Source organism: Pinus tabuliformis, chromosome 9, assembly GCF_031772625.1.
Source record: "Pinus tabuliformis cultivar Carrire ecotype Pingquan chromosome 9, CPIR1, whole genome shotgun sequence".
NCBI classification, from domain to species: domain Eukaryota; kingdom Viridiplantae; phylum Streptophyta; class Pinopsida; order Pinales; family Pinaceae; genus Pinus; species Pinus tabuliformis.
This window is the reverse complement of record NC_142307.1, coordinates 610,446,408-610,468,713: the sequence shown is the minus strand read 5'-3', so window position 1 is coordinate 610,468,713 and position 22,306 is coordinate 610,446,408. Positions and strand designations below refer to the sequence as shown.

At 36.0% G+C, this 22,306-nt stretch overlaps 1 protein-coding gene across 1 annotated transcript; it reads left to right on the top strand.

The window, feature by feature from the left end:
• The first annotated feature begins 317 nt into the window (after positions 1-317).
• Positions 318-21,319, top strand: LOC149150075 (uncharacterized). Its single transcript, XM_089437918.1, has 2 exons — positions 318-2,669; positions 20,449-21,319. Exon 1 carries the CDS (start codon positions 843-845, stop codon positions 2,421-2,423), a length of 1,581 nt encoding a protein of 526 aa, XP_089294044.1. The 5' UTR covers positions 318-842; the 3' UTR covers positions 2,424-2,669; positions 20,449-21,319.
• Positions 21,320-22,306: the final 987 nt, after the last annotated feature.

Below are 22,306 nucleotides of genomic sequence, written 5' to 3'. Positions count from 1 at the left end.
GCGGCGTTGACTGGCGGTTAAAAGAGGTGGGGGAGTGGTGGTACCCACGTGGAAAGGCACTGTGCATGGCTGACGAAATGCATTGTCCTCGTAAAGCAGTTCGAGTGAGATTAGGGTTTTGCGTTTGCAGTACGTTTTAGTTACTGCAATAGGATTAGGGGAGGACTCAGTGTGCGTGCGGGCGGGCAAGCAGGTTAGAGAACGGGCGTTAATTGTGTTGGCATATTGTTATTTTATTTATTTATTTTAATGTTTGCTGTGCTGTCGACTTTAGATACCGCAGCGTAAGAATAGAACATCATGGTGAATAATTGTCGTTTGTAGAGTGGAGTGCAGTGCACTGCAGGGAGAAAAGGAGGGAAGGGGAATGAAGTTTGTTGGTTTGGTAGAAAATGCGGGGCCATGATGGAACCTATGGGAGAGCGTCGGCCACAAGGGAGGCGGGCGTGGGGTCGAGATCAGTTTCTCAATGTTTATGCTCTAGTTTTCTTCGTTTAATCTCCCCCATCTGCGGGCAGATGGAAGTCATGGGCTTGGCATTTATTTGATTCGAGGTTTGGATTTTGGAGTTTGGATTAGGGATTTCGATGGATCTGTGTTTGTTTCACAATGGGCCAGGCATTTGTATATGGTGGGGTTAGACGGGGGACTGATCCGGTGCGGTGGGGTTTAGGAGCGAACAGTGTGTGATCGGAAGGTGGGACGAGGTTTAGGGTGGCTGCGATGAACTACGGTTCTTGATTGTGGTAATAGATGTCATGGTCAGATCGGTGATGTGGGTTGGGTTGTAGTGTTTGCAGGTTTAGGGGATTCAGTTATGGTGGAGATTTGTTTGTAGAGTTATGGAGCCCGATGAACGTTCAGATCGAGGTAAGTCCGAACAGAGGGATTCCGGCAGCGGGTGTGAGATCTCAGAGTTGGGTGGTCTGCAGCGGTCTTTGGTACAGGGTTATCATGGGTCTCCGGCTTCGTCGAGAGTAATGGAAGCGCAGCACCCTGGATTGCAGCTCGGACGAGGGAGCCTTGTGCAGGCTATGCAGGCGGCAATGGCTGGGAGCAATAGAATTGAAGGGGGCAACAGGGCATTGGGAGGGTATCGCGATTATTCGGGTAAAGAACGGGCGGATCAGCAAATGAATGCTGCAAGCGTGGCTTTGGTTACCGTCAGTAGGGCTGTGGAGGAGACGAAGGCGGCGGTGGCGCCGCAGGTTCAAAACGCTGTAGTGGTAGCTACGAGCAGCGGCGCCGCCAGCGAACAGGGAGGGGAGATTAAGAAGGTTCCGCCGAAGAAACCGACCAAGGATAGGCATACTAAAGTGGACGGCAGGGGCAGGAGAATCCGGATGCCGGCCACATGCGCTGCGAGGATCTTTCAGCTGACGCGAGAGCTGGGCCACAAGTCGGACGGAGAGACGATTCAGTGGTTGTTACAGCAGGCGGAGCCGTCGATAATAGCGGTAACCGGCACCGGAACGGTACCGGCGTCGGCCCAGAATATTTCGGGTTCGATGCGGAGCTCGGGGAGTATGGTGGCCGGCGGGCGCCCTTCGACGTCCTACGGTCCGATGGGTTTGGCTCTCCGTGGGGCTGGATCAGAGCCGGACATGAGGGATAATTCTGAAATGGCAGAGCGGAGATTTATGAAAGGCCTGGCGGGTGCTTCGTTGGGTTTCCATCACGAGGGCTTCGTCATGGGGTCCGTGCCGCCTGGGAAGGGGGAACAACAGTCCGTTGGTCACATGCACGATGAATCAGAACGCGGGACCGGTTTCTTGACGAGTGCGACGGCGGGTTCTAAGTATGGCCCCGGTTCTACTAGCCTCTCTAGCCAGGCTGCGGGTCTCATGCCTCCTACCGCCGCCGCCGCCGCCGCACTGTGGACCGTGGCGCCTACCAGCAGCCGATCGCCAATGCCCGGAACCATATGGATGCTCCCAGTGACCGCCGGCTCCAGCTCGACCCCACCCTCCAGTGTTGCCCTTAATCAATCCCAAGAACAGTTATGGACCTCCGGCTATCGTTTAGCAGCTCCTGCAAGCACTTCGATTCATCTCGGCACGGGAAGAGGCGGAGATCATAACAATCTGCAATCATCTTCGAATCCCATGATGCCTCTCCCCACCCAGATGCTTCCCAGTGGCTTTACTCTCATGCCCAGAATCAATCTCTCGGGGCTCGAACTCCAGACCGCCCATCTAGGAGCCCACATGTCCATGAGCTCCATGCTTCTGCAACAAGGCTCCCCGCAGCATCCCGGTATAGGGCTGGGCATCGGAGGGGAAGGGCCTTATGGAATCATCGCACCTCTCGGCGCATATAATCCGGCTGGAAGGCCCATGAGCAGCCCTGATCAGTATGATCACCAGAGGGCGCAGCAGCAACAAGACACCAGCAACGACGATCAGCAACCCGGCCAGCAGTAGTTAGACAATTTTTTTAACAGTGTGTGCATTATGAGTCGGGAGGCAGTCAGTTAATCCTTCTTCAGGTTGAGTCGCAATACGCTAGTAGTGGAGGCCGGGAGTGTCGAGGTCATGACCCTGTGATTGTTGCATTCAGTAGAGAAGATCCATGAGCAAGAACGAGTCATGAAAAATAGTGAAACTGAAGATATGGAGTCACGAACAATTGCACCCTTCTTTGCTGAGTGCTCAGCTGTTGGGAAGCAGGTAAGTCTTATCTTATCTCCAACCAATTTAATTCAATGCTATTTCCCTATCAAAATACCTAGAAATTTCCATCAATAAAATCATCTCAAAATTCAATTAAAAATGACAAAAAAAAACGGAATTCAACTTCATCTGACACAACATATTCAGAATAGACAGTTATTTAATATTCACAAGGTAATAAAATTTATGACCCGACGACCCCACGAAAATTGTACATCTCATTTCTCATTTATGGTGCATATCGTTTACGAGTAGTCCAAACTGCAGACTGAAGCTCTGCATTAAAATAAAAATGGGCATTTTTATTTGCTTTGCTGCGCGTACATTTATTTAATTTTAGTTGACTGATATTTTCCTCTCTCTCGTATTGAAGCAAATTCATCATTAATGCATAAGCTTTTATATATATATATACACACTCTCCTGCATCAAGAATGGTTGGACAGTATCGAAATTTACAAAGTGCTTATATATATATATATACTCTCCTGCATCAAGAATGGTTGGACAGCATCGAAATTTACAAAGTGAACTGAAACTTGAGTAAACCCAGAAAACAAAAGCACTGAACACTGTACAAAGGGACAAAGTTCTGAACTCTCTGTTATTTTTTCGGATTATTTTAAATTCACAAGGGACAAAGCTCTTGAACTTGTTTTTTCGATTTTAGGTTTGGAACAGGTTTTGTCTAGAAGACCATAACGCCAGCCCATTAAGAAAATATCGCTGAGTACAATCTTACGCTAAGCTTATTGCTCTTTATCAAATAATTCCACTTCCTTAACCTAAAAACATAAATGTTAAACATGAGTGCAGTGATTTGCTATCTTTTATGCATTAAGATCTCTGAGTTTAGCTGCTCTTCATTGAAAAATCCCCAATTCTCGAACCAGAGAATCTTACTCTAAACAATTCCGAATTCTTCGAACCAGAGAATCCTACGCTAAACAAATCCCATTTGTCTAACCAGAGAATCTTACGTAAAACGTTTTTTCAGAAAGAAAAATCTTCATAGATTTATATTAAGACAATATAAAGATCATAAGATATGGCAAGGGACATATACCTTGCTGACATATTAGTGCATATAAATCAAGATTGACAGTCATAGGATCTCCAAAAAGATCATAAGATCCCCAAAAAAATCAGAACAAAATCAAAAACTGTACAGAACATAGGATCCCAGAGAGATCAGAACAAAAACTCAAAGCCTTACAGAATCCTATGCAAAACATTACTGCACTAATTTGCTAGGGTTTACTATTAGGTACTCTTTATTCAACTGATTTTTGGGCTTAGCTCCTCGAAAACTGATTTCTTAAATTTTATACACCGGCTTAACTGCTTTTTATTGAACCACAAGCTTTTAACCAGAATATTAAACCATGAAACTACGTAAAACATTATTGCATTGATTTCGTAATACCATTGCATTAGCTTCATGCTTAGCTACTTTGTATTAGGCAATCCCAATTCTTTAACCCAAAATAATTATGTTAAACATTATTGTAGTCATCTATATTTCCATTAATTGTTTTAAAATATGAATATTTTAATTGTTTTAAAGTTAAAATTAATTGTTTTAAATTATTGGAGTTATTTTATTAATGATAATAAAATTGTTTTTAAATATTATATATTTTATTTTAAAATAATTTATTATTTTAAATAATTTTAAAAATTATAAAATTCAAATTTAATTTAGTATAATATTTTATTAAATTAATTTTATCAAAAATTATGTATAAATTTTAATAGAAAAATTATATATTTTTCATTATATAAAAATAGAGATCATCGAAAAATCAAAATTATAAAAAAAATATTAATCAATACCAAAAATACTCTAAATATATAAGAATATAAAATCTATAAAAAAAAATTATAAGATTTATATAACGATATTTATAAGACTATAAAATTTATAAACTTATATAAAAAATACGATAATATCTTAAATGATGGCATATTTATTATTTAAAACTTTATTTTTACCTATTTAATAAGTTATATTTATTACTTAAATTGTCATGTCTAATCTCTTCGATCATAAAGACAATATAACCCTTTTTTTTAAATAAATATTAAGAAGTTTTGAATGGTTTGACTTTTAAATTTTAAATAGTTATATTTATTACTTAAATTGTCATGTCTAATCTCTTCGATCATAAAGACAATATAACCCTTTTTTTTAAATAAATATTAAGAAGTTTTGAATGGTTTGACTTTTAAATTGAAAACTTAGTTTGTTTATATATATATATATATTAATAAAATGTTATTTTTCTATTAACTTGGATTATAAATCAATTTAGTTTCTTCATAATGTTTTTTACTATTAAACTTAAAAGAAACTAAATTAATAATTAATTTATCATAATTTTTTGAAAAAATGTTTTCATTTATTCTTGATAATTTCTTTTGAAATAAATTAGATAACTAAAAGAAATAAACTAAATACAATATTGTAATTCTAGCTAATAACCAAATCCAATATAGAAGAAGAAAAGGCCTATGACTATCATTAAAAGGAATTCAATTACACTTAAATGGATGAAGTTACATCTAACACTATTGCTAAGCAATTTCAAGAGGGCTTATAAGTATGCAATTATTTTATAATCAACTATTAAGTTAATCTAGTAATTATATATTCACTTTGAATTAATATTTTAACTTTAAATCAATTATTGATATTAATATGTATATAGTTATTTTATCTTAATTGTAAATGAATGATTAACATTGTTTAAATGTAATTCTTTTTTAATAATTAGTAATAACCCTACACGAATCATGGATGAAATCTTATAAAATCTTTGTAATAATTTTTAGTAATTTCTTTTCTATTTAATATGAAAGGAAATGGTCAATTTATCAACCTTGCCCTAGGAGGATGTCAAATTAGGGGATCTGATTCCCTAATTCAGTATGTAGGTGAGTGAATTTGATGATGGGGTTTGACCCTCCCCACATGTGGAAACAATAATTTCATTTCGGTGAGATGTGTGTGGTTTCTGGTATTATTTGGGTAGGGAATTGGGTTGTTCTTGCAGGACAAAGAACTACATTGCTCTATCCTTTGGTCAATTCAATAGGAGAAATGGAAGGTGACGAGAAGATAAGAGTGCATCATGTCGCAGGGTGGTGAAATTCAATGTTTGCTCACCCTATTTAAAATGGTCTGCTGCATGGTATTCTCCTACCCCTTTTACTCCTAATTAAGGTAAGTCCCAACCCAATATACTAGCTCAATTCTCATCTATTTCCATTTTTGTGAGTCTTTTCTACAATTTAGCTATCTATTATGGCTTTTTATGTGTTAACTTCCTTTCCATGCCACTCATATTTGGTTTAGTCTCTTGTTCGAGATTGCAAAATAAATTTGGATGGCTTCCACGTATTTTAGGGCATGAGGTTGTCTATCTTTTAGTTTGCTTTGGAACTAAGGGTGTTCTTTTCACTACCTTTGGGTCTCGATTATCAAACAAGCTTGTGATACTTTTTAGCACTCAAAATTGATTCTTTGGTGGCTTGCATAGCTCATGGGTGCTTGACTAGACTAGGTCTAGTACTCTTTGAGTTCATGTCCTCAATGACTATTCGCGGAAGTAATATTTTCTTCACTCAAGCCTAGGGGAGTTGGGTGCCTTCAAATATCTATACATTAGAAAATCCTTCTTGTCTCAACCTTTTTTGGGTTGTGCACTCTTCTTTCTCCTATAGGATCAAAGGATCAATTGGCACAAGGTGTGTGGTGGTACTTCTATTTCTTATTTATTGATTCTTTACTAGGGCATGGATTTTTCTTTTATAACAACTGAGCTTAGTAGTTCACTATGTGGTTTCTAGTGCCTAAGTGTCCATCAGGTGGTTCCATAGTTGAATTCTAGTACTCAATTCCAATAAGGGGAAGGCACATTTTCATTGCAAAATCCCATGAGAGTTGGGAAGGTTCAATTCATTGTAATATCAAGAACTCCTACTGCCTGTGGCATTCCCCTTGGTGGGATATCTTATTTATCTGGCAAGTTTGGAGGAATCTTGAAGTCTTTTAGCTCAATTGGTTCAAGGTTCTTATAGAAATTTCTTTTCCTAATTGGTGGGTTCATTTTTAGACCTTGGATTTGGATCTTAGAGCCATTGAGTTAAGCAATATAATGTGGCTTCCTTCTCATTATGGCTAGATGAATAGCTCCCTTGAGTAGCAAGGGAGCAATGAGAAGTCACCTTACCATGCATCCCTAAGTTCGAGTAGAGTCTCAAAGATCCATGGAAAACTCAATGACACTACATCGATGAAATTCATAGTATTATCTTTGATATGGAGGATGAAGTGCATTTCAATCGACATTTCATTCCAAATCAACTTGTAGAAACAGACACTTGTAATTGGATTCTGGAGATTGTTGTTGAAAATGCAACAAGAAAATCCTAATTTAATTTTGTCCTTGAATTAAATTAGGAATAAAATTGTAATTCCACATCTCATGACAACTTGTATTTGTTAACTAAGTTAATTTGACTTAGTTGGCTTAGTTATTTCGAGTTGAAGGTCTAACTTGAGTCATGTAGAGTGTCTCCTACTTTATAGGATCCCTGGTTGAGTTTATTTTGAGTTGTAATTAATTAATTCAATCTAACTGACTTAAAGTCAGTTAAACTAGTTCCAACTATTGGAGGAACTAGTAGGAGGTTTGGTAGTGTGGTGCTGCCTGCAATGATCAACCATTTAATTGATGATTTACTTATAAATAACCCATCCATTTTAGATCTAAGAGTTACCCAGTTGAGATAGGAGTTTAGGGAAAATGTACTATCAATTGTATAATCATTCGAATTGTACAAGTGGCGCATGCAGTCAGAGAAAGGCCTATGATGGATTGCGCAATTCCTTTGATGAATTTCCCTAATTAATAGGGGGTTAATTCCCATGGAAACAACGCAAGGAAATAAGGACTTGGGAAAGCAAGAAATTGGTTAAGTATTAGCCTAGGATTGTCTAGGAAGTTGTGAGATAGATAGAGATAGTGCAGAGGTTGCTTGGGCTTAAGCAGCATTGTAATCTTCTCATATTTTCTGACTAATGCAATATACAGATAGTAGGGTTTTTAACTGTGGCTTTCCCTTGGAAATCATTGTGTAATGTGTTGATTGAATTCTTTCTCTTGTATTCTTCGTGATTTCAAGATCATTTAATTGTTTCCGTTGATGAGTAGAGTAGATTCAAGTCTATTGTTTTAGTAAATTACAATTAGTAGTTTGAATCTACAAGGAATTTTTACATGGTATCAGAGTAGAAATCACTCTAGAAGAGGAGAATACGAGTTTGTCTTTTGCAGGTGAAATCAAATTTGTAGTATCATACTTCAAAGCCAACATGATGTCATTCTACGGATTGAGACTCGAATATGCCCTTGAGGGTAGTTTGAACTATATTGCTTGGAAGGATAGGATGGAGGCAGTGTTGGAAGACAACAAACTTAAGGAATTCATAGATAAAGATATTCCTAAGCCTCCAACAACTGATGCTCAAGATCTGGCAGAGTGGAGAAAATGTGTTGCAAAGGCAAGAAGGATTATCCTAGAAGGAGTTCGAGATCATATTGTCTCGAACCTCCATGGTAAGGAGATTCCATATGCAATGTGGAAGGCCTTGACATACCTGTTTCAAAACAACAATGACCATAGGAAGCTGGCACTAAAGGACAAGCTTAAAAAAATCAAGATGGAGAAGGGTGACACAATATCAAAGTACTTGACCAAGTTCACCCAATGTTGGGATGAGATTGAAAGTGTTAGTGTTATAGTTATTGAAGATGATTTGGTCAGCCTAGCACTTATAGGACTTCCCAAGTCTGGCACAACTACCACGACTTAGTAAATGGGAGGGAGAAGCTACCAGAGTGGGAATGTTTATGGTATGACTTGGTACAAGAATAGATTCGGCAGAACAATGGAGATGGATCCTCATCCAAGCATGATGATGAGGAGAACTATGCCTTAAATGGAAAGGCAAAGAAAGGGAAAGGGAAGTCATCCCATTCCAAATTAGATTCCAGTCAGGGAAGAAAGGAAAAGGACGTGTCGAAGATTAAATGTTTTCACTGTCATGAGCTGGGACACTATGCCACGAAGTATCCCTCATCGATTCCATGGTGACATCGGTGATGGGTGTTGTGTGGTATCAGGATAGTGGAGCCTCATTCCATATGACCGACAACAAAGAATTCTTTAGTGACTTGGAGGAGAAGGACCTCCAAATGCACATCGAAATGGGAGATGATGGAAGGTATAGCACGACTGACATCGATACTGTTACTTTTCAGAGGGAGTCTGGTTCTCCTCTCACATTAAAAGATGTCATGTATGTTTCGGGTCTGAAGAAAAATTTGGTTTCATTTTCTATGTTGGAGGATCGTGGCTACGACGTGATATTTAGTAAGGGAAAGGCTTTCCTTCGTCACATAGCCTCAGGGCAAGTGAAATGGATCGGGGTTTGGGTGAAGAACCTTTACAAATTGGATGTAGAAGACTGTGCTACTTTGAGCACAAAAGAAGAGAAGGTGCAGAGCCGAGACATTGGTGAGTTATGGCATAGAAGACTGGGTCACTTGCACCACAGAGCCTTGAAGATCATGCAACAAATTTCTACAGGACTTCCTAAGGGTACACTAGATTAGAGAGATACATCCAAAGGGTGTACATCGGGGAAATACACCAAAGATACCTTTCATGATAAGGACAGTCAAGTGCAAGTGATCCTTGAAAGAGTTCACTCATATGTGTGTGGACCATTCTCAACAACCTCCATGACCAAGCACAAGTATTATGTAATATTTGTAGATGATTTTTGTCGTAAATGCTGGATTTTCTTCATGCAGAAGAAAGATCAAACATTCGCTAAATTTTGTGAATTTAAAGCACTTGTTAAGAAAGACACTGGCATGAAAGTTAAAGCTCTCAAGAGTGATAACTGTGGTGAATGAATTCAAGAACTTATGTGCATCAGAAGGCATTCGACAGGAGTTAATAGCACCCCATAATCCACAATAGAATGGGGTGGCTGAAAGGAAGAACAAAAGTATTGTGGGAGTTGCACAGGCAATGTTACATGATTAGGGCTTATCGTTGCACTTGTGGGATAAAGTGTGCAACACAACTGTATATGTGTAGAACACAAGTCCTCATCGAATTCTCGAGATGAGTACACCAAAAGAAGTTTTTTCAGGTAAGAAACCATATATGGCACACTTCAAGATCTTTGGTTCATCACTTTACTGCCATGTTACCAAGGATGCAAGGAAAAATATGGAGCCAACAACCGAGTTCGACATATTTGTGGGGTACACTGATACACCTCACAACTATTGGGTGTACCTTCCATCTCACAGGATGACAGTGGTTCATAGAGATGTGAAGTTCGATGAAGAGAAGGCCACGAGATGTTCCCTTGAGAGGGAGCTTCAGTCGCATGGAGAAGAGGAGCTTTTAGCTCCAAAGAAAGAACCTTAGGATGATGTGGAGCAACCACTTGTAGAGAAGAAGAGAGTGGAAGCACCCACTCATGCAGAAAATTCCAGAGATGGAAGGAAGCACACTAGAGAGGATGACAGATTGATGCATGGTGCTAGAGACAATGTGGGAGCACCCACATCACAACGCAAACATAGGTAGTCACCAGATTGATGCACGGTCTACATGGCTTTGATGAGCGAGAGTGTAGAGATTGAGCCATCCTCATTTGAGGAAGTAGTTCAACAACCAGTATGGGTTGATGCCATGGTTGAGGAGTATGACTTCATTATCAAAAAAAATGTTTGGGAAGTGGTCCCAAGACTAGCAGACAAGTCAGTGGTGAGTTCTAGATGGCTTTACAAGGTAAAGCAAGCAAAAGATGGGAGTGTGGAGAAACACAAGGCTAGGTTTGTGTCCAAAGGGTTCTCTCATGTGGAGGGAATTGATTAAGAGGAGACCTTTTCTCCAGTAGCAAGGTACTCTTCAATCAGATCTATTCTATCACTTTCAACACAGATGGTATCGAAGATACATCAAATGGATGTAAAGACAACATTCCTCAATAGTGTGATTGAGGAAGAGGCGTACATTGAGTAGCCGAAATGATTTGAGACCTTCAACAAAGAGTCACATGTGTACAGACTGAAGTGAGATTTGTATTGATTGAAACAAGCACCTTGTGGTTGGCACACCGAGGTTGACAACTATTTCACCAGGTTGGGCTTCACCAAAAGTTAAGAAGATGCAAACCTTTACCATATTTTGGTTGAAGGTAAATTGTTGATTATAGTATTATGTGTCGACGATTTAATTCTAATAGGTGATGAGACGCTGGTAAAATCTTGCAAAGAGGATCTTGGAAGAGAATTCAAGATGAAAGACATGGGGCTCATGCATTATTTCCTTGGTATGGGAGTATGGCAAGGATATGAGGCACTATTTGTCTCTCATGGAAAGTATGTCAATGAGATACTAAAGGAGTTCCACATGGAGAACAACAAACCCATGGAGACTCCCCTAATAGGGAATTGGAGGATGGAAGATGCTATTTCAAGAGAAGTAGTGGAGGCTACTATTTACAGCTAGCTTGTGCATTCACTTATGTATTTGGTGAACACACTACTGAACATATGTTTTTTCAGTTAACTAGCTTAGTCAAGCAATGGTTAAGCCAACCAAACTCTATTGGAAGGCAACTAAACATTTGTTGAGATACCTTATAAGCACCACTCAGTTTGGTCTTTGGTACGTACGGAAATAGGGAGTAAAGTTGCAAGGCTTCAAAAATGAAAGTTGGGTAGGGAGTCCATTCGACAAGAAAAGAACATCAGGGGGGATATTGAGTATTGGGTCAACAACAGTTTCTTGGTACAAAGGAAGCAGAGATCAATTGCACTTAGTTCAGTAGAAGTAGAGTACATGGTTGCCAGTCAAGCAACATGTGAAGCTATGTGGATGAGGAAAATCCTTGTTGGGTTATTTGGTCAGTAGATGGATCCTACACTGATTTACTGTGACAATTAGAGTTGTATCAAACTCTCTGAGAATCTAGTTTTTCATGATCGGTCTAAGCATATCGACATTTGGTATCATCATCTATGAGATTTTGTGCACAGGAAAATCATGTTGCTCGAGTACATTCCTATATAAGAACAAGATGCAGATATTTTGACAAAGGCATTGTCAAGATGCAAATTCGGGTTTCATAGAGGTAGAATCAGGGTAGTAGATAATCCCTTTCTTGTTAAGAGGGAGTGTTGAAAATGCAACAAGAAAATCCTAATTTAATTTTGTCCTTGAATTAAATTAGGAATAAAATTGTAATTCTACATCTCATGACAACTTATATTAGTTAACTAAGTTAATTTGACTTAGTTGGCTTAGTTAATTCGAGTTGAGAGTCTAACTTGAGTCATGTAGAGTGTGTCCTACTTTATAGGAGCCTTGGTTGAGTTTATTTTGAGTTGTAATTAATTAATTCAGTCTAAATGAGTTAAAGTTAGTTAAAATAGTTCCAATTGTTGGAGGAACTAGTGGGAGGTCTAGTAGTGTGGTGCTACCTACAGTGATCAACCAATTAATTGATGATTTGCTCATAAATAACTCATGCATGTTAGGTCTGAGAGTTTCCTAGTTGAGATTGGAGTTTAAGGACATTGTACTATCAGTTGTATAATCATCTGAATTATGCAGGTGGTGCATGCAGCCAGAGATAGGCTTATGATGGATTGCACAATTCCTTTGAGGAATTTACCTAATTAATAGGGGGCTAATTCCCAAGGAAACAACGCAAGGAAATAGGGACGTGGGAAAGCGATAAATTGGTTAAGTTTTGGCCTAGACTTGTCTAGGAAGCTATGATACAGATAAATATAGTGCAAAGGTTTCTTGGGCTTGAGAAAATCATTGTAATCTTCTCATATTTTCTAACTAATGTAATATACAGATAGCAGGGGTTTTTAGCTGTGGCTTTCCCCATGAAATCATTGTGTAATGCGTTGATTGAATTCTTTCTCTTATGTGCTTCATGATTTCGTGATCGTTTAATTGTTTCCATTGATGAGTAGAGTAGATTCAAGTCTATTGTTTTAGTAAATTACAATTAGCAATTTGAATCTACAAGGAATTTCTACGATCGATAACACCAAGTCTTACCAGACTTGTTATACGAAAAATATAGATTTATATTAGCACATAAATACTCTCTTGGGACATGTTCTTGTGGAGTGCTCAAAGACACAAAAGGAGCTCTTGTTATGCATTGATGACATTTTCAGAAAGGTGCATAAATGAGATAATAGAGTTGTAACTCTAATAAAAAAGATAGCTAATCTTCTTGCCACTTCACCAAAAGAAAATGTAGATCTACTCTTCCTATATAAATGGACTCTTGTTCTACCCAACATGGTTTATTGATATATGTTATGCTCTGTTACTCTCAACCATGAGGCTACTTTCTTTAGATTTGGTAGGATTATGAGATCTAAATGCTTATCAAACTTCCATAGTTTATTTTATGCTATAAGTAGTCGACTAGTTCAATTTTTAATATACAATCTTAAGACATTAAATCTATACTATTGGTATATTTTCCCTTGTGATAGGATAATAGTAGATGATGGGTGGCTATGCATTTCTCTTTGACCATATATAACTATTTAACCTTTATATATATATATATATATATATATATATATATATATATATATATATATATATCAAGGGAGATGGAAATATGTTTTATGTTTTTTTTGTTTTCTAAGTTGTGTGAGTCCTGACATGATTACATGCTTAATCTTTGGCTTGAGAATCTGTGACTTGGGGTATCCAAGATGCCAAAATCACTCAAGGATCACACCCATCCTAGGCCACACCAATCCATAACATGGATGGATGTTTTCCCACGAAGTTTCAAACTGGTGATCTTCACATCACGAATTTCCTTAGTAGTACACCCCATCGCCATCTATTCTACACCCTGTCGACATAAAGATGTTTCATGGTATTCAAATTTCATTAATTTAATATATCGATATATTTGATTTTTTTAATCTAAAATTCACATTGAAATATATATAGATGGAAAGTTGTTGTTGTTGTTGTTGTTGTTTTTTTTTTTTTTTTTTAACTTTAATTAATTTAATATATTTATATGTTTTCTTTTTTTACATGATATTCACATTCACCTATGGGGGATTTGAGCCTTGAATCCAATGCATCACATAATATTTCATAACACTGTGATCACTAGTTAAGTTGCCCCATGGGATCACATTGAAATATTTTACCTAAAATAAATAAATATTAAAATATATTTGAGATATATTTTTATTAATAAATGAATAATAATATTTATAATATTTTATTAAAATTATATATATATATATGTATGTATGTATGTATGTATATATATTCATTGAATTTAAGAAGTTATATATTAATATATCTTTATTGTATTTAGTTCGTCCTACATCTTTCACTATGGAGCTCAAGATAATTTTTTTTTAGTTTAGCAATGCTTACTTTATTTTGTACACTAGTAGAAATAAAATATGCTTTTGGTTTTCTAGATTAGGGTTGATCCTTCTTACAGTATCTTTAATTTCTTATTCCCATTTAACTCTTATCATACCATATTTTCTCCTTAACTTTTGAGGTAATATTATCCCTATTTTAGAATATAAGATATTTTCCTTTATTTGCTAATGATTTAGCCAATATTGGTCATCCTTATGCCACCCCTGCTTGATAGAAGGTGGTTTTGGTTGGAGTTTGAAATAATTTTAGAAATCCTCTTACTTTCCATGTTATTTAACTTATTCTTATACATTAGATACCTAGTCATAGTCATGTTCTCAATGGGGGAATACTAGCTTCTATAAGGAGAATAGGTTATGGCATGTTTCATTTAATTTTCAGATTATATATATTCTAGATATATATATATATATATTTTTTTTTTTTTAAATCTATTCTATCTTTCTCCACATGACTCTCTGGATATATTAGATCCCAACAAATAAAAGTTTATTTTTATTACATATTCAAAAAATAAATGATTTACAATTATTTTCATACCCATAATGATCTTTCCAACCTTCACTTATCCATTTCTCGTTAGGACATAACTATTGTTGATCTTGTGATAAAAATTAGATTTGAGATACTTGTATGAAGGTGCATCTTCCAAGTTGTTCTTGTTGTAAATGAAAGTGTCATAGGTAACCCTTTTTTATTTAACTATCATGACTTTCATTTTTGTAGTATATTATTAGTGGATTCATGAATGTACCAGTTGGAGTTGGGCTTCTTCCAAAGCAATCTTCTAACTTGAAAACCTTTCTTAATTTTGGTATTGTAGTTAATTTCTTCCAATAAGCCCTTAGTGTTCTCAAACTTGACAATAATATTCTCATACAAACTTGTGATGGCATTTCTCAACCCAAAAGAAACCTTTATCACTAAAAACCTCTTCCAAAGCTTTATTCTAGGCATTGTGTCAATTTTATTTTCTAAGTTCAATGAAACATCAAATGGTATTGGTTTTATTACTACGACTAACTGCCATAATGATCTTAAACAAAGTGTTTCATAGCTAAATGATATCTCCTAAATCTTGTGTAGCCTTTAGCTCTTTTTTTTAATCTTTTTCTAAATAAGTTAATCTTCTTTTTGAAAATAATTATGTACGGCTTGGATAAAATGTGGCTAATTATAATGCTCCTATACTTAGAGAGAATACTTCTATTCCCCACTATTAAAGATAAGAACAATGAAGCTTTGTGTCCACGGCCTAGGGAAGACTTGCTTCATTCCTAAATTAAAGAGTTTTTGTATGTGAGGGATGAGGACAAACCCTCTAATTTTAAATATTTTAGCTTATTATACTTAAGTATCCTTATATTTCTCATTTGTGAGGTACTTAACCCTAAACTTTATGTCTTCCATTAAAAAAAATTCCTCCTCTATAAGAAAATTGTGAATGATGTCCATGATAGTAATGAATTCATATTTTTTTTAAGATTCAAACTTAAGCACTTAAAAAAGGTCACATTATTTTATTTATTTTTACAATTTCTTTTTGTAAGTTAATTTATATTGTCTCAAAATATCATATTAAAACATATCATCCATAATCTATAATCACAATACAAGAAAATATATTTACTACATTCTAGTATTAGATCTTGGGATTGATCATGGATTTTTCCTTTCTTTTTTTTCCTTTTCTTTTGTGGATGTCAATCTATACTATAGAATTATTAAGAACAATAGTAGGTGGAACATTGACATCATTTCTTTGAGATAATTCCATTGCCAATGGTTTTTCCATATTTGTCATTTCCTTGTTGCTATCTGATTGATCGAACTCATGGGTATATTTTTTCCCACTCATTATAGAAGTCACAATTATGGCAGAGTCTCATTTATTTTCATTTAAAGGATGGGTCTCCTCTATTGAGGGATGCAATGGTGTCTCATGTGGGTAAGTTGAGTCTCGAGGATTTGATTTGGTGTTAGACATCTTTTGTTTTTGAGGGTTTTCGTACTTTTGACCTAAAGTATTCTTGGACCCTTTTGCTCCTTTCAGATCTTGCCATCCATGGCTTGTTTTCTTCAAATCTTGGGGGGAAAGACCCCTTGTGAAAAGGGGCATACATTTTGAAGATGATTGGGCTATTGACAAACCCTACAACATAAAGCAACATTTTCATAATCTAACAGTTGCGTAAAAACCTTACCCCTCCTATTAAGCAAGATTTTATCTAGAAACCCTTTACTAAGGTCCACTTTGACACATATGCAAACAAATGTGAGAATTCCTTTTAAGAGTCTTTTAGTGTCTATTTTGATGAAGCGACCTATTAAATTTCCCACGTATTCTTAGATACTTCAATGTGTCCAATGGATGGGAAAGTTAGGAAGCCTTACCCATACTAGAGTTGCTAGAGATGTCATGGAAAGGGTATTAAAGTTAGGAAACCATGGATGCATTGAGAGGCCCACATGATCCAAAAAATAGGGTACCTGGTCAAAAACCTTTTGTCGGTCCTCTAAGGTTTTGAAGAACACCATGAAGAATCCTTTTGAGCAAAATAAAAAATCTATATTCTGTGACCAATTCCGGTGTACCCATTCCCGGAGAGCAGATATTGAGGGAAAAAATCCATTAAAATGGAAAATAATTCATAATATGCAGCCACAAAGTTAGTTGATTTTTTTTCACTTCAAGAGATGGGTTATCCATTGTCTGATCCATAACGAATGTTTGCCTTGATCATAATATTCAAAATCGTCCTGTTTGAACCATAAACCAATTAAACCGATGGGTTCATTAGCCCAGACCATCAAACTGGTTGGAAAATCGAGTTATCTGAGTGGCCCCACTAGTTTTTTGGTCTGACTGGCCATATACTGCCGGGTTTATGATGGAACTGACTAGCTTTCCCATATACCGACCAGTTCCATCATAAATCAACCAGTTTATTTCCAGGCCAAATGCAAACCCCACAAAATGCGGTTTTGTGATTCTTGAAGCGGGTTTGAGGGAAACTTGGGGTTGTTTCCCTCCAAAAACACCCCTTCAAAGAAAAACATGTCTCCCCTCTCATTTGCCTCACACATCTCAACCCTAACAATAAATTGTAATGTTAAATTCTTAAAGTAAAAGTGATATTTCCTTTATCTTTCATTTTCATCATTTTACTTAAATTTTTAACATTACCGTGAAATAACTCAGGATGTTTGAGAGTGGTTTCAACCTCATTGGATTTCATATGGAGAAACTAGAATTTTAGATATCACTCAAAATTCAACAGACTTAATGGTTTTTAGGATTTCATGGTTTGTGGGTTTCTAATGTTTCCATTTGATTAAATAATGCATGAGGGTATGCGATTGACATTTGATCAAGTGCATGAAGCCATTTCAAGTACCTTGTTGTTGGTGGCATTAATTGTTGAATTTTGTTGATGTTGGTGATATTGATTGTTGAACTCCTCCAGGCTTTACCATGGCCTTAGCAAAAATGTACCCTTCACTTAAAGGAAAATAACTTGTTAGGCATGCTAAGCTTTTTCTACCACATTATAAGGTTGAAGAGATGAACCCTCAGACTCAAACCAAAATCATTGGTTAGGCATGCTAATCTGAAGACTTTGAGCTAGATGATGTTTATGTATGTCTTCTTGATGATCCAATTTCTAGTAGCACTGAATCAATGACGAATTTCTTGAGTGATCATGTTGATACAATGATTTGTAGTTTTGATGTCTAGTTTTGCTGCTACTTTCACTACTACTGAGGCTGTGGAGGAGTTTTAGGAGTCCTCAAATTCAGAGCCAAATTATTTATGTAGATCATGTTGATGTTCCCATGTCTAGTAGTGGTGATGAGTTTGATCATGATAAGGAGCGATCATGTTGATCACTGATATGTAGACTTTTAGTAGGCCAATGACCCCATAGCTTGTATCATCGTTTTTGGACTTTGGAGGCTATTTATAGCCTCATTGATTATGTATTTTGTTGTTTATATATATTTCAGTTGGTGCCATTTTGATATATTCACCTTTACATGGTATATAGATGAGAAAACTTTGCATATTTTGTCTCTATTGGTTTGGAATCATGGTTTTAAATCTTAAAAATAGTTTTTTTCATTAAAAATAATTATTTAATGTATTTTTCTAAAGATCTATTCATTCACATGTGATGAGCCGTGGTTTGACTGGTTCCACTGGTTCCAGTTTGAAACCTGGTTTGATAGGTGGAGTGGTTCCAGTCATTGGTTCCGGTTTTGAATACTATGGTCTTGATAGATCATTGGGGTTCAAAGATGAATGTTCTGGCTTTAGGACTTCCTTAAAAATCTTGGGTTGGGAGGATGAAGGTTCCCACCATCCTTTGGCTCCATCTCTCAATCTGGTGATTAGAGAAATAAAGGCATACTTGACTCATGGCAAGTGAAGAGATGTGATTCGAGGCTTTGACCAACATGCAGAAGGAACCCACTGATAAAGGTTATACAAAGATCAGAAAATTCACGAGACCTCCGATAAAACCCTCATCTAGAAAATTCACCAGATCTATGATAAAACCCTCATCTAAACTACTCAAAATATTTTGAAGAGAATAAAAACTCCTCTGATTGGCCACATCTTGAATTTGGACATATTTCTTCAAACCTTTAAGAGAAAGAAAACTAACTCCACTAAAATTGCAAATCCAAAAATATAAAGGACATTGAAATCAAACCCTCCAAAAACATTTCCTTTGCCATAAACCTGCAAACCTCCAACAACGCCATTGATAAAGGCGGGAGTGAGAGTATCAATGTGAGATCGAGGCTTGGCCACGGTGGAGGTAACAGCCATAACACCATAGACTTACGTAAAAGTTGTAGTGATGTGGCTACGGTTAGCCCCAACAACGGGACCGACTTAACCATGCAATGGAGAAGGGATTCATAGCATTCGGCTTCGGCCATCACCATCTTGCCCTTGTACTTGTTTGTGACTGTATCGCTACAACATCTCACCAACAAATAGAAATTCAGGAACGATTTCTTGGCTTGCTCAGGTGTGGCTGAATGTGGAAGAAATCGTATATTCCATCATTTCTTGGAGGGGATTTAACATTGTAAGACCACAATCCTCTACAACTTCACAATCTGGGTACACGAGCTCTCTCATAATCTCCATCGCTCTTGAGAAAACATGTAATTACACTAATGTGTATGATAAATTAACATTTATCTCCAATTTTTTATTATTATTAAAAGATAATAAAAAAATTATATTTTAATTTATAATATTTATTTTATTTTATTCCAAGTTTTATAATTAAACCATCAAATTAACATAAATATTTATTCTAAATTCTCAAAATATATTTGATATAATTCAATTTTGAAAATATATTTAATTTAAACTCATCATATTATATTTTCAAAATATATATATGATATAATTTCAACATGTTATTAATCCAGAATTAAATATTAATAAGAAAGATGATAATCATTCTTTCAATTATATAAAATATACTTAATTCACATTCTTACATTATACTTATCTTTTTTATTATAACTTTAACTAACATAGATATTTATTCTAAATTCTGAAAATATAATATATTTGATATAAACTCAACATATTATATTTTCAAAATATATATAATATAACCTTAACATGTTATTAATCCAGAATTAAATATTGATAAAATAAAATGATAATCATTCTTTCAAACACATAAGATATACCTAATTCACATTCTAACATTATACTTGTCCTCTTTTATTATAACTTTTACTAGATAGGAAATTGGAAATTAACTCCAAGTAAAAATAATAACCATAATTTCTCTTAACTACATAAAAGAAATACAGAATTCACACCCTTTAACATTGTATTTAATCCCCTCTTTTATAAATTTCATTAGCTTCCAAGTTATATACTACATGAATCCCTATTTAAATAATGCAAAAATTCCATGTTTATCTGGAACCAAACGCATTTCTTAAATCATATCGATTATCAGGTTAACATCGATCGATGCTGAATACTAAACATTCACTACATCTGTCTTTATAAACGCTGCATTTAAGAGAGAGTAATACACTTGTCAATTTCATGATAATTACTTTTTTATATTGTAATGATCAAACTTCAACGATGAGAATAAGTAATTAAACTCCACTGAAATGGTTGATTCAGCATTTATGTTTCTAAAGTTTAATTTAATGGACATGGCTGCAGGTGAAACGGACTCGATGGCTATAGGAGCTGTAATCCATTTGAAGTTTTCTTGTTTGGTCTGTGATTAAAAAAAGGTAAAGATTCGTGGGACAAAAATGAACGAACGTTTCATTGCAGAGTGAATTCATCCTACTGATAATGTCCACGTTGGGTACCCAGAGATTTTCGACATCGAATCCTGTGGCGTATTCAAAACAGTATTATGGGTTGAATCTCATATATCCATTATATGAAGATAGTATTTGTGTGCATTGATAATCAGTGTGTGGATTAATAGTTGGGTGGAAGTCAAGGGCCTTATAATTCTGGCTTGACATGATTAAAAATAATGCAGCTTTGGAATTGCGATGTCCGCTGGGATAGTGATCGAGATTATCGAGACGGTTGTATTAATATAGTCTGTTATAAGTTTTGGCTGTGGCTTTGGTTTGCAGGTGGTCATGTGCTTAGTCAGTTGAATAATTATATTAATTCTGCTATAATTTCTCGTTTATGCGCTTCATGGACCGATGCTTATAAGTTAATTACCAGAATTCTAATGCTACTCGTTTCCATCATGTGGGGTTGCATGCATGAAAGCATTTACCAATAAATGCATTTTATCTCAAGTTCAGATCTTGTCAAGCCAGCAAGAGCACTAACAACACCAATTGGACTTCACATTGATTGTTTGCTGTAGCAATGGTGAGCAAAAAGAATTCATGGGGTTCAACATAAAACACAGTGCACTTGCCATAACAAAAAGCTTCATGCAGCTCCCATGGTTCAGGTTTATATCTCATCTTCATATATCTTGTTTAATTGATCTATTTGGGATCATCTAAAGCAGAAAAGATCGCTTCATAACGAACCTGCACAAGGTTTGTATACATCTCTGGTAATTCTAATGCATAGCTTTGCTATTGAGTCCTTCAGGAAATTTCTGTTTCCAATTCAATTTTAGTTCATAAAAATGTTAATCCTTCTGCACTTTGGTTTAAATAAATCTCTGTGCATATATTCAATAACCCAGAAAATGAACTTAAATAAGAGGGAGAGGAGATGGCCATAACCTAACCTGACTTAATTTATATATTCAATAACCCAGAAAATGAACTTAAATAAGAGGGAGAGGAGATGGCCATAACCTAACCTGACTTAATTTATATATTGCACACGCAGTGAATTTTAGCCTTTATTTTCAATGTACACCTTAGCCTTGCCCTATGGGCTCTTTTGAGGAACAAAACTTTGTTAGCCAAGGAATCAACTCGAGAGCAATTTCAACTGGTTCTTTCATTCCTGGGTGCTTCTAATTGTCGAAGGGAATGTGCTTACATTTCAGTTCTGAAAAAATCTGTTTGTATGTCTTCGGCCTCAACTTAATAGGATTCTATTGCAGTTAGCCTTAATAAAATAGATGTATTCTTTTTATTTAGTAGTTTATATTATAGATACTGTGTTATATTTTATATAAACTTTTTAAATAAAAATGTGATATATTTTATTATTATTCTAATATCATATTAAAGTTATGTTAACGGAGGTTTGATCAGTTAGTGAAGAAGTATAATTATATTAATAGGTTTCAATCCCATGCTAACATGATTTTTCATTGTGGTTCAACATGCCCTTATAAGGGTGTTATTTGATTAGTGGAGACATATTCTCTTTGTTGGTCGGCATGCCTGTGTAAACGGTTCATTTGATTAGCAAAACCATGCCTCATTGTGCATCATTGTTCATTTGCGAGGGGGGATTTGAACAGTTGATGTTGTATATTAACTTGGTTGGTCAATATACTTTTGCAAAGGGTTCACTTGATTAGCAAAATGCTGCCCCCATTGTGCATCCTTGCTTCTTTGTCAGGGGCTTTGCC

Bases quoted from the DNA above. Each gene is read 5' to 3' on its own strand.
- LOC149150075 (XM_089437918.1), top strand. From the start codon at position 843: ATGGAGCCCGATGAACGTTCAGATCGAGGTAAGTCCGAACAGAGGGAT.